Source organism: Equus asinus, chromosome 18, assembly GCF_041296235.1.
Source record: "Equus asinus isolate D_3611 breed Donkey chromosome 18, EquAss-T2T_v2, whole genome shotgun sequence".
In the NCBI taxonomy this organism is placed as follows: Eukaryota; Metazoa; Chordata; class Mammalia; order Perissodactyla; family Equidae; genus Equus; species Equus asinus.
Window position 1 is genome coordinate 40,191,307 of NC_091807.1, and position 12,525 is coordinate 40,203,831.

The 12,525-nt window shown below is 54.7% G+C and overlaps 3 protein-coding genes across 5 annotated transcripts in view; all 3 read right to left on the minus strand.

Moving 5' to 3' along the window:
• TSPEAR (thrombospondin type laminin G domain and EAR repeats) overlaps positions 1–12,525 on the minus strand; it is a 182,092-nt gene that overhangs the window by 54,278 nt on the left and 115,289 nt on the right. The window lies entirely within an intron of this gene.
• LOC106842958 (keratin-associated protein 10-4-like) lies at positions 1,260–4,005 on the minus strand. Its single transcript, XM_014859769.3, has one exon. The coding sequence runs from the start codon at positions 3,988–3,990 to the stop codon at positions 2,377–2,379; it is 1,614 nt and encodes a 537-aa protein (XP_014715255.3). The 5' UTR covers positions 3,991–4,005; the 3' UTR covers positions 1,260–2,376.
• On the minus strand, positions 9,306–10,615 carry LOC106842960 (keratin-associated protein 10-12-like). The gene has a single exon (XM_014859773.3). The coding sequence runs from the start codon at positions 10,575–10,577 to the stop codon at positions 9,618–9,620; it is 960 nt and encodes a 319-aa protein (XP_014715259.2). The 5' UTR covers positions 10,578–10,615; the 3' UTR covers positions 9,306–9,617.

Sequence of the window (12,525 nt, forward strand, 5' to 3'; positions counted from 1 at the left end):
TTGAGACTTGTTTTATTGCCCAAAATATGGCCTATCTTAGTTAATGTAGTCTATCTTGGTACATGTTTGCCGCACTTAAAAAGAGTGGTTATTCTGTTTGTGGGGTGGAGTGTTCTTTAAATGCCAATTAGTTCAGACTGGTTGGTAGCATCACTCAAATAGTCTACACCCTTCCTGATTTTCTGTTTGTTTTTTCTATAAGTTGTGGAGAGAGGAGTATTGAAATCTCAGACTGTAAATGTTCATTTGTCTGTATCTCATTGCAGTTCAGGCAGGTTTTGCTTCATGAATTCGGAAGGTCTGTTATGAGGTGCAGAAACATTTAGGGTTTATGGCTCCTTTATCTTTATAAAATGAGCCTCAATCTCTGGCAATATTCTTTCATTTGGAATCTATTTTGAATGATATTAGTATCACTGCTGCAGGTTTCTTTCGATTAATGTTAGCATGATGTATCTTCTCCCACCTCTTTACTTTTAATCTATTTTCATCTTATATTTAAACTACATTTTTTATAGGCAGCATAAAGTGAGGTCTTGTTTCTTTTTTTTTTTAATTCAATCCACCAGTCTCTGCCTTTCAATGGGAGTATTTAGACAACTTACGTTTAGTGTGATTGTCGACACAGTGAGGTTTACTCTGTCCTCTTGCAGAGTTTGTTTCCAGTGTGTTCTTCATCCTCCTTTCCCTCTCTTTCTGTCTTCTTTTGGATTAGTTGATTTTATTTATGATTCTGTATTATTTCCTTTGTTAGCTTATTAGCCACAGCTCCTTGTTTTGGATTTTAGGGTTTACAGCATGTGTCTTTAACTGATCACAGTCTGTCTAGAAATGCCAGTGGCCACTGTATGTATAGGAGCCCACAGTGGTATATTTGCATTTCTCCCTGGATGAAGCACGCATTCGTTGTATGGAATGGTGTAATTCCATACACAGATAAATAGACAGCCAAGAGCTCCACAGGCTCCAAGAAAAGGCCATGCCCACAAGCAACAAGTAGATCAATCCATTATGTTTTTAAATACAGATACATGCAAATGAAGGTGAAACATTTGCCTAAATCCCTCAGAATAGATTGAAGTAATTTAAAGGCAAGAAGAGGCTGGTGTGAATTTTTCACGTGTCGTGTAAGAGTATCGGGTCATAGTTTCATTGGTTGTGTTTGTCTTTCTCTCTCTTTCTTTCTAGTGGTACAGAAATAACAGTGCAGGAGTCAGTTTGGGTTCTCCAAGAAGCAGATGCCGAGATGGGATCGATTTGCAAGTGATTTATTGTGGGAATGCCCATGAAAGAGTAAACAGGAGGAGCGGGGGTTGGTGGGGGGGGCCTTAACGAGGCAGGACTCCTGTGAGCGGCGAGTGGGGACAGCGCCTCAGACGCCGCACAGCTCTGAGAAGGCCTGGGACGGGTGGACAGGGTGCTGGAGCCGAGGGGCCTGTGGGAGGAGACTCGTGTCCGCGGGAACAGCCCTGCTCAGACCCCGGCTGTGCTCAGTCAACTTCAGGGAGCAGCCTGGTTTGGATGTGGTGGGTCGAAGGGGCGGCAGCCGGGGCTGTGCGTCAGCTACACCCCCACAGTGGGTGCTCGCGAGGGGGATCTGGGTGGCGCCCCCCAGGACAGCTGTGGTGCGCCTTTGATAAGCAACACTGAACAGTCAAGGAAACACTCCGTCTTCCCCGCCAGGATCCCCACACCCGGGAGGAAGGCCCTGGGGGGCCACGGAGGAGAGGGCGGGTTCCAGCAGCGTCAGGCCTCCAGAGGCATGCTATTGACCATGGGGTGTGCGGCCACCTCACAGCTCACATGGGGGAGGCCTGCAGGAGAGCACGCGGCCTGGACAGCAGGGCCTAGGCCAGGAGCACAGGGTGGCCGCTCCAGGGTCACGCCGGGCCTGGATTCCTGGGTTTTCCTGCCTCTCTTTTCCTGTGAAAGGTCACAGGAGGTTATGGCCAGGAGTGCTGGGAGGCCTGTGTATGCACCCCTCCCCCAGCCCCTGCCACACCACACTCGGACCAGGAAAGAAGATGTATAAAGAGGCACGTGGAGAAAAGGAGGCGAGTTTATCAGGTCAGGTGGCAGGTCCTCCCATGCGACTGACAGGGGCAGGGACTGGAGGAGGGGCAGGGGGACAGAGAATCAGGACCCCCTCTGATGGCTCAGGCCTGTGCTGGGTTCTGGGATGGCTGTGGCAGCAACTGCTGGGCAGACTCTGGAGGAAAAGGGAGTCCCTTTTCTTTCTGGTGAACACAGAGGAGACAGCCTGCTGGTCTTTTCTGGGGTTATAAACTCCTGGAGAAGGCTAAGTGCTGGTATCTCGGAGCTCAGTCCCACTGGCCATGGGCCTGGAGCACGGCTGGCCCTCAGGGACATGCCAGGTCAGCAGCAGGACTTCTGGGCTGGGGCGGTGCTGCAGCGGGCAGCGCGGGAGCACGTGGGGCGGCAGAGCAGGGACACGCAGGAGGAGGGTCTGCACGTGGGGCGGCAGAGCAGGGACACGCAGGAGGCCGGGCGGCAGCAGCTGGGCTGGCAGGAGGCGGGGCCGCAGCAGGAGGGCACGGGCACGCAGCAGGCGGGCCTACACACGGGACGGCAGATGAGGGACACGCAGGAGGAGGGTCTGCAGCAGGACGGGGGGCAGGGGCTGGGCTGGCAGCACGAGGGGGCTGGGCAGGGGGTTGCCTTGGAGCAGACGGGTGTGCAGGAGACGGGCACGCAGCAGGCCTGCTGGCAGGAGGAGGAGGTGCAGCAGGAGGGCTGGCAGCTAGACTGCTGGCAGCATGAGGAGTCTGAGCAGGGGGAGGACCCAGAGCAGACAGGCACACAGCACACGGGCTTGCAGCAGACGGGGGTACAGCAGATGGGCACACAGCAGGCCTGCCGGCAGGAGGAGGAGGCGCAGCAGGACGGCTGGCAGCTAGACTGCTGGCAGCATGAGGAGTCTGAGCAGGGGGAGGACCCAGAGCAGACAGGCACACAGCACACGGGCTTGCAGCAGACGGGGGTACAGGAGACAGGGGTGCAGGAGACAGGCACAGAGCAGTCCTGCTGGCAGGGGGAGGAGGTGCAGCAGGAGGGCTGGCAGCTAGACTGCTGGCAGCATGAGGAGTCTGAGCAGGGGGAGACCCCAGAGCAGACAGGCACACAGCACACAGGCTTGCAGCAGACGGAGGTGCTGCAGACGGGCTCACAGCAGTCCTGCTGGCAGGAGAAGGAGGCGCAGCAGGAGGCCTGGCAGCTAGACTGCTGGCAACATGAGGAGTCTGAGCAGGGGGAGGCCCCAGAGCAGATGGGCACACAGCACACGGGGTTACAGCAGACGGAGGTGCTGCAGACGGGTTCACAGCAGTCCTGCTGGCAAGGGGAGGAGGTGCAGCAGGAGGGCTGGCAGCTAGACTGCTGGCAACATGAGGAGTCTGAGCAGGGGGAGGCCCCAGAGCAGACGGGCACACAGCACACGGGCTTGCAGCAGACGGGTGTGCAGGAGACAGGGGTGCAGTAGATGGGCACGCAGCAGGCCTGCCGGCAGGAGGAGGAGCCGCAGCAGGACGGCTGGCAGCTAGACTGCTGGCAGCACGAGGGCGTGCAGGAGCTGCTGCAGGCTGACTGGCAGGGGCTGCACACACAGCTGGCAGGGGTGCAGATGAGGCTCAGGCAGGGGGCTGGGGCGCAGCAGCTGGGGGCACAGCAGGGGGGCTCGCAACAGCTCTCTGGGCCGTCGTCCACCTGCCAGGAGGAGTCGGGGCAGGAGTCCCAGGCACCAGGCTGGCAGACCCGGCTGCTATAGCTGAGGTCGCTGGAGCAGACGGACAGGGTGGAGGCGGCCATGGTGGGGCGGTGGGGCTGGAGGAGGGTGTGTATTAGTGTGTGAGTGTGTGAGTGTGTCTGGTACCCGGGGCCGTGGGCTTTTATACCCCTCCCTGGCTTGTGTTGTCCCCAGGACGCCCTCCCTTCCGTGTTGATGCTGAGCGCGGGCTGCAGGAGAGCCCTCATTACTGCTGGTTGATTTTCTACACTTAGTTCTTACTCATTTGCTTGGGAGTATGTTGCAGGGTGTGTTTTCCTGTCTCTCCTGTTTGGTCCAGAAAACTTGCAGAAAATATTTGAGGCGAGTTTCTGCTGAGTTGGGGTTTAGAGGGAACATTGCTCCAGAGTGATGAATTCTGCATCCATCTTTCCTATGTTTGGAGTGCTTTAAATTATTTTATTACTTTTAGGTATTTTAAAATTTATGCGTATAGTGACACTTGCACATCTTGTAAAATATACTTGGTGCCGAGCATTAGATCACAGAGACAGGTCTAAGGTCACGTTCGCGGAGGGCGGGGTGTGAGACCACACGCAGCCCTCCCTACCCCATGGGTACTGGGTGAAAGCCCAAGGGAGAGATGCCCAGCGCTGTCGCAGCCCCACATAAAGTGCCCGAGAGGAAGGTTCAGGGACGCAGGTAAGACTCGGGCACGGTGTGAACCTGCACCAGGAGCACACACGTCGTGTCTGAGAAAGTTGAGGTGTACGATATAGTCGTGGGGGACTCAGGGCCATCCCTCTCCTTGGTCACTCAGTGTCCATCAGGATTTTACCCACGCCCGCATGGCCTTCCAGCATGTGCCGTGCACGCCGGCTCCACGGCGGGGCAAACAGCCCCCTCCGGCCGGAATTTGCCTCACTCAAGGGTGATGCCCTGAAACACTTAGAACCCTGAGGGGAAGGGAGAGACCATCCCCTAAAAACTCGGCCTAGGAGCAACAGAAATTCCGCATCTAGGGCAACGCCCAAAAGAAAACCTTAGGCAACAGCTGGTTTCCCTCATGGAATACAAGACGATAGGGTCCCAGGGAAGCTGGGACACAAAGTCATAATGGGCTGGCCCTGGGGAAAACTCCCACATCTTAGAAATGACCCTCCAATAGCTGCTGGTGATGTTAGATGACATTTTCTGAGCACCTGTTCTGTGCCAGGCAGTGTTCTGCTCACTTCACATCTGTTAACTCACTTAATGTTCACATCAACTCAGTGAGGAAGTTACTGTGAACAGATGAGGAAGCCTGGGCACAAAGAGGCTGAGCAACCTGCTCAAGGTCACACAGCACAAAGTAGCAGCACTGGGACCGGAGGCCAGTTGTCTGTGTACAGGATCTACGCTCTTAACCAGGACTTCCCCATTCCAAACACAGTGGTGGAGATGGAAGATGGCAAGGGTCCAGGGAAATTTACTCCAAGCAGCTGGATTAAACATTCACAACGGAGGCAGGAAAGAGCAAAACCAACCCCACAGAGAAACAATTCAATGGTTAATACCATTTAAGGACAAACACTGCTAGTTCCTCCAAAACACAGAAGTAAAAGATGACACCCACAAACACGACAAGAAAAAATATAATAAACAGACAGTATGCTTAGCTGAGACCAAATGTGATAAGTCTGTGGCTAGGGAGAAATAAAGGGCAATTAGGGTCGAAACAATAAGCAAAGAAATAACCGAGTATGAACCACTCCGAGCTGAAGGGACAAGGATGTGTGCGTCTGGAGTGGAAAGACTTCATGAATTTCAAGAGAATCAGATCTCTAGAGCCCGCCCTAGAAATATCCGGGCAAGTCTTTCAATGAAAAAGAATTAAGAACAGTCCCGTCGCCACGCAGGAAGAGACGGCATGCTGTCCGGGAATGAAGCGACGGCGAGCTGAGCCTGGGCCCTCTTCCACCAAACGGTGAGAGACACAGAGCTTCTGGGGGAACGTCTGCCCCTAAGGTTGATCTTTCCTTTTTTCAAATTATTACATCTTTCTCTAGTAAAGATAGCAACATATTTCCACATAAGGAGGAGCCTGGACAGTATTCCTTTAAAAAAAAAATGTATGGTTCTCTCCTGAAAAAAAAAAACTTAAATACGACAAATGACCAAGTTCAAGGACGTGGAGGTCGGGCTGTCGTGGGTGTGAAGGAAGGGAGACATGGGCGGAAGCCCAAATATCCTGCACAGCGGGTTCTCAGTGCAAACGCACATCTCCAATGTATCGTAACAGACGTCACGACAGCGGGGAGGGTCCATGCTGTCACTGGAGAGCCACTGGCAGCCTGTGGCTACTGAGGACTTTAAAAGTAGTCAGTACTGCATGTTGATAACGATAGTATTTTGGATACATTGGGTTGAATAAAATATGTTATTAAATTAATTTCACTTGTTTCTTTTTCATTTTTAAATGTGGCTACTATCATAGTTACAGTTACACGTGTGGCTTGTGCTGTGTTTCTGTCGGAGAGCGCTGCTGTAGCTTCTCCAGTCACGTGTCACTGAACGATGATGGGGACACGTTCTGAGAAATGCGTCGTCAGGCAATTTCGTCATTGTGCGAACGTCACAGAGTGCATTTTCACACCTAGGTGGTATAGCCCACTACACACCTAGGCTCATGGTACTGATCTTACGGCACCACTGTTGTGCACACGGTCCGTCGTTGAGTGAAACGTTGTTATGCGGCACATGACTGGACCAGAAAGACTGAGAAGGGGGAGTCTGGGGGATGGGGGTGCAGATGGATGTGGAGGAAACAGAATCATTTCCGTCTTAAAGAGACATTTCTTCCATTGTATTGTTTCATTCTTGACTTTAACAATTAAAATATGAATAGAAAGGAAAACAGATATTCATTAGTATAACTAAATATATATATTTCAAAACAGTAGAAAAAGTAAAAGAAAAATATCATAATTGATATTTTAAAGACGAAAAGCAACAGAAACAAGAAGAAAACTCACAAAGCAGAGAAGCAGCATGGCAGAATCCAGAGCTAGTTGTCAGTTATAAAGTAAATTTCATCTAATGTTTCTTATTAGACGAAAAAAAGTCTCTTGAAATGCTTCATAAAACAAAAACTCAAAAGATGGCAGCTACTGTCACAATCCCCCGCCCCACCCCCCAGCAGTCGTGCGGTGAAAGGACTGGGAGAGTGTCGTGCAGGTGGGGCGGCAGCCTGCGCTCGCACCCAGTGTTTCTTCTCCCTTTTTCCCACTGAGGGCACTGATGGGGTCTGGAAATGGGGAGCCTGCGTCAGCACGGCCCCCACACCCGCCATGCCTGTGAATAGGACCAGACCAGAGCTGGTGGAAAGGAGGGCTGACCCCTGCTCGTGGGGAGCTCTTTTCATCCCAGTACCCCAGCCAAGGGGCAGATGTGGTCATCTGGGGAGGCAGGGGGGACCCACGGGGAGAGCAGCAGCCACCGCCAGGGACCAGGAGTGTGGGAAAGCCCCCTCCCCACTCCCATGTGGTGCACTGCCCTGGTGACAAGCAGGGGCACACGGTGGGGGTGAGCTGGAGGGCAGGCGGGCCCAGGGGGACTGCAAACCAGGCTGGGCCCAGAGGGGCAGCGCGGGCCTCCCTGCCATGCTCCCCCCCACCCCGGGCGGCCCCAAATGCCCACAAATACTTTTCCAAAGACAAGGACCATTACTCAGTGAAAAATAACCAAGCACATCAGGAAAGAGGACATGTGAGCAGGAACTGGCAGATGTGACAGAAAACCCAAACGGACCTGCAGAGACTTCAAATACTGCACTTGCCACCTGCAAACACCCACAGACACCTAAAGAGAAGAAAAGTCGGCTTTAAAACATCTTCAGGAGTAAGAAACTAAAAAGTGATGCGGAGGGGGCAGCCGGGAGATGAGGGGAAGGGTGGGCGCTGGGCAGGCAGGTGGGCTGGTCACCGTGCTGTGGGTTGATGCCATGGGAGGAGCTGTCATGAGGAGGGTCTCTGGAAAGTTCAGCCTGGCCGTGTGCAGAGAGAGGACCGTGGCAGAGAGTGGAGGCCGAACCTGGAGGAGGGGTCTTCAGGGAGACCCAGGGAGGGAGGACACCAGGTGCCCCTGGGGGGAAGGAGAGGGCAAGTCAGAAGATGGACAGTCGTGTGGACAGGACAGAAGAGCAGAGGGCCGGACCCGGAGAGGCTGGGCCGCTGTGGGTGGCTGTTCAGAGAGACCAGCAAACACAGGGGCAACAGCTCCAGGACTGGGGAGGAGGGCAGGACGCACCCCACACCACACTCAGGACGCTGCCGTGTTGGCATCCACTGGGATCGCGGGTGAGCCGTCAGCCAGGCCCCCTGGAGGTGGGAACCCTCTCGAGGACCCCTGCTTCCTTCCAATGTGGGGTCTGTACATTGTGACATCCCCAGTACACATCCCTCGAATGTGGCCTGGGGCATTCGAGGCCCCCTAGCCAAGGCCGTTCCTTGCTGGGGACCACCCGAGGCCCAGGCAAGGTCTGTGTCCTCCAGGTGGTGTGCCTGCCCAGCACCATCTCTGCAGGGCCAGCGCGAACCCTCCTCGCTGGATTTCCCAAGAGGGCAACTGCCTTAACATTTGAATTCCTGAGGGGAGCACTCAGTGAGCCCCAGCCATTGCTAAATATCCCACCCCCCTCAGCTATTGGTCCCTGTGATGGTTAATTTGGTGTGTCAACTTGGCCAGGCCATCGTGCCCAGTTGTTTGGTCAAACACGTCTGGACATTGCTGCAAAGGTATTTGTTAGATGAGATTAACATTAAATCAGTGGACTCTGGGTAAAGCAGATTGCTCTCCATAATGTGGGTGGGCCCTGCCCTATCAGTTGAAGGCCTTAAGAGAAAAGACTGAGGTCCTCCGAGGAGGAAGAAATTCTGCCTCCAACTGTCTTCAGACTCAAGCTGCAATGTCAACTCTTCTCTGGGCAGCCTGCCCCACAGATTTTGGACTTGCCAGACTCCATAGTCATACGAGCCCATTCCTCAAAATAAATCTCTCTGTATATAAATGCACACATCCTATTGGTTGTTTCTCCAGAGAACGCTGACTAGCACAGGCTCCCATCATCACCACACATGGCTCCCCACTCCTGCCATCTGCCCATGAGGAAAGCACCTGCCCCCATGCCCAGGGTTTCTGGAGAGAGGATGGCACCAGCCTCCCCAAAGCTGGCCCTGGAGGGGGGGAGCTTCATGCCTTCAAGCCAGATGCTTTATTAAATAGGTTCTCCTTTGTCCCTGGCAAAGCCCCAAGCCTGGATGTGCAAGGCTGCAGGCCTGGACAAGTGGACTCTCTGTCCCTCACTGGTGGAGGTGTTGGGAGGCATGCGGGGGTCTCCCAGGTGGCAGGTTTCCTGTGCTCGAGGCTGCAGGGGGCCCACTACTGCAGGAGACCCTGGCGGAGGGTGAAAGGCCTGGCCAGCTCTGCCCGACAGTGCTGTCGCCCTGGACAGAGCTCAAGGCCAGGTCTCAAAGCGGTCCAGCCCCATGCCACATCAAAGCTCTTCCCCATGCTTTGCCCAGATATACACTCAAGGCCTCAGAGAGGGGCTGACAATGGCTTTATTTGTCAACAGAATGAGAGTCCCCCACTCACATGAGGACAAAGTAGCTGCTATCCAGTTAGGATGGAGAAGAGGACACTGAGTGAGACCCTGGGTTGGGACAGAACTCAGGGCCAGTCCAGAGAGCCAGCCGGGCAGTGAAGGCTCAGCCCAACCTGCTGGGGTGGGGGGGTGGCTCTGGGACAGAAGGAGACCCCAGAATGGGCTCAAGGCTCCAAAGATTTCAGGTCGAAGTCAGAGTTGGCCCTAGGAGGAGTGGGGGGCCACGCCCGGTCAGCAGCAGGACTTCTGGGCTGAGGCGGGGACGCAACGGGCTGCACGGGAGCACACAGGGCGGCAGAGCAGGGACACGCAGGAGGAGGGTTTGCACGTGGGGCGGCAGAGCAGGGACACGCAGGAGGCCGGGCGGCAGCAGCTTGGCTGGCAGGAGGCAGGGCCACAGCAGGAGGGGACGGGCACGCAGCAGGCAGGCCTGCACTCGGGGCGGCAGATGAGGGACACGCAGGAGGAGGGTCTGCAGCAGGACGGGGGGCAGGGGCTGGGCTGGCAGCACGAGGGGGCTGGGCAGGGGGTTGCCTTGGAGCAGACGGGGGTGCAGCAGACGGGCACACAGCAGGCCTGCTGGCAGGGGGAGGAGGTGCAGCAGGAGGGCTGGCAGCTAGACTGCTGGCAGCATGAGGAGTCTGAGCAGGGCGAGGCCCCACAGCAGATGGGCACACAGCACACAGGCTTGCAGCAGACGGGGGTGCAGGAGACGGGCACGCAGCAGGCCTGCTGGCAGGGGGAGGAGGTGCAGCAGGACGGCTGGCAGCTAGACTGCTGGCAGCATGAGGAGTCTGAGCAGGGCGAGGCCCCACAGCAGATGGGCACACAGCACACAGGCTTGCAGCAGACGGGGGTGCAGGAGACGGGCACGCAGCAGGCCTGCTGGCAGGGGGAGGAGGCGCAGCATGAGGGCTGGCAGCTAGACTGCTGGCAGCATGAGGGCGTGCAGGAGCTGGTGCAGGCTGCCTGGCAGGGGCTGCACACACAGCTGGCAGGGGTGCAGATGAGGCTCAGGCAGGGGGCTGGGGCGCAGCAGCTGGGGGCGCAGCAGGGGGGCTCGCAGCAGCTCTCTGGGCCATCATCTACCTGCCAGGAGGACTCAGGGCAGGAGTCCCAGGAACCTGGCTGGCAGACGCGGCTGCCATAGCTGAGGTCGCTGGAGCAGACGGACAGGGTGGAGGCAGCCATGGTGGGGCGGTGGGGCTAGAGGAGGTGGAGTGTGTGTGTGAGTGTGAGTGTGTGTGTGTGAGGTGTCTGGAGCTGTCGGCTTTTATGCCCCTCTGTGTTGTGTGTTGTCCTGGCATCAGGCTTAGTGAAGCCTTCCCTTCCTTGTCGGTGTTTGGCATTGTGCTGTGTTTCAGCAGCACTGGTTCACTGTTTGTGAATGCCACGTGAGGCTCCTGAGAGGAGGTGGGGCTCTCCTGAGCCGTGTTTGTCCCCAGAGGAAAGACGGTAGAAACGCTTTTGCAGGAACAGGAACAATCAGGTGATTTTCTGAAAGCAACAGCCCTTTGCTCCATCCCATGGGGGGTTTGTTCTTGTAAACAGAACTTCTGCCCCCAGGAAGGAGTAAGGATGCGACAGCCCCAGAATCTGGGCTTTGAGCAGAGGGAGATGTGTTCAGTGTGGACAGGTCTGACGATGCACTGTGTGGGTGGATGCTCTGGCTCTGGGAGGAGTTAAAGGGCTGGGGGTCTACTGGGAGCACCTGCCGGGGCAGGTGTGAGAAAGAAGTGTCCTCCTGGGGGCAGAGACTGGCTCACAGGAAGAGCCAGGGATGCAGATGCAGGCTAGCACAGTAGGAATGACCGTGAGGGGCAAGTGCCTTTGCTTCATCGAAACTTGAGCTTTTATAGAACCCTTTCCCAGATAGAGTACTTCATGCTCATACCCTCCTCCTTTTCTCATGGCCCAGACGGTATCACTTGCAACAGGGCCCTCGGGGGCTCCTGAAGCCCCTGTATGCAGATCAGAACAGGTCTCCTCCCTCAAGAATCCCCCTCCACAGGCAGAAGGGCATCAGGATGTGGTGGCCTGTGAGCCTGACCCTCTATTGTCAGCTCCTGGACACTGTCATAGTAAGGTGTACAGTAGAGGGTCTGGTTGTCCATGGAGACTTGCCGTGTAGACACCTGCACACCATGTAGCAGCCTATGCCCCAGTGCTCGGTTCTACGCCTGTCACCAGGTGAGAAACATCTGGTCATGGCCTCTTGTGTCCTCACTCTTCAGCCACTGGACTGTGCCAAGTCTCTGAAGGGGCAGGGGCAGGGGTCTCGGTGAAGCGCTGGGCTGCAGGGCTCTGCAAAACTAGCCTAGGGCACCATGGGGGCTTGTGGCTTCAGGGTTTGAGGCCTCACTGACTTCTGATGGGTGGGGCGGGGGGGCTCTGCTGGAGAACTACATGGTAGTCAGGCCACAAGGGAGAAATATTATTACTTCAAAGAAAGAATGGCTGAAAGCGTTCCAAATTTACAACAGAACTTTAATCTACACATCCGGCAAGCTCTATGAACTCCAAATAAGATCCACACAAAAGATCCACAAAGAGATGCAGTGAACATGCTGACAGTCAAAGACAAGGGGAAAGTCTTGAAAGCAGCAAGGGAAGAACGATGAGTCACTCACAAGGGACCCTGGTGAGATCAACAGCTGACTTCCCACCAGAAACAACGAGACCAGAAGGCAGTGGGGTGGCGTTACAGAAGTGCTCAAAGGAAAAAAACTGTCCACCAAAAATCCTATATCCGACACAACTATCTTTCAAAAACGAAGGCAAAATTAAGACATTCCCAGACAGATAAAAACTGAGACAATTTGATGTTAGCAGGCTCACCTAAGAAGACACACTAAAGGGAGCTCTTTAGGCTGAAATTCTAATCCACATGAAAAAACAAAGAGCACTAGTAAAGATAATTATGTAATTACAAAAGACAATGCAAATGCATATTTTTCTCCTTTCTTCTCTTAACTGATTTAAAAAACCATTGTATAGAACAATATGTATAAAATGTATTGCTGGGCCTATAACGTAATATACACGTGTAATATATTTGACAATATTGGCACAAAGGAGGCATGTAGGAGCAAAGCTGTATTGGGCAAAGGAAATGACTCCAGATGGTAACTCAGATCCA

Excerpts from the sequence above, each read along its gene's own strand:
- LOC106842958 (XM_014859769.3), bottom strand. The coding sequence starts at position 3,990 with ATGAGGGCTCTCCTGCAGCCCGCGCTCAGCATCAACACGGAAGGGAGG.
- LOC106842960 (XM_014859773.3), bottom strand. The coding sequence starts at position 10,577 with ATGGCTGCCTCCACCCTGTCCGTCTGCTCCAGCGACCTCAGCTATGGC.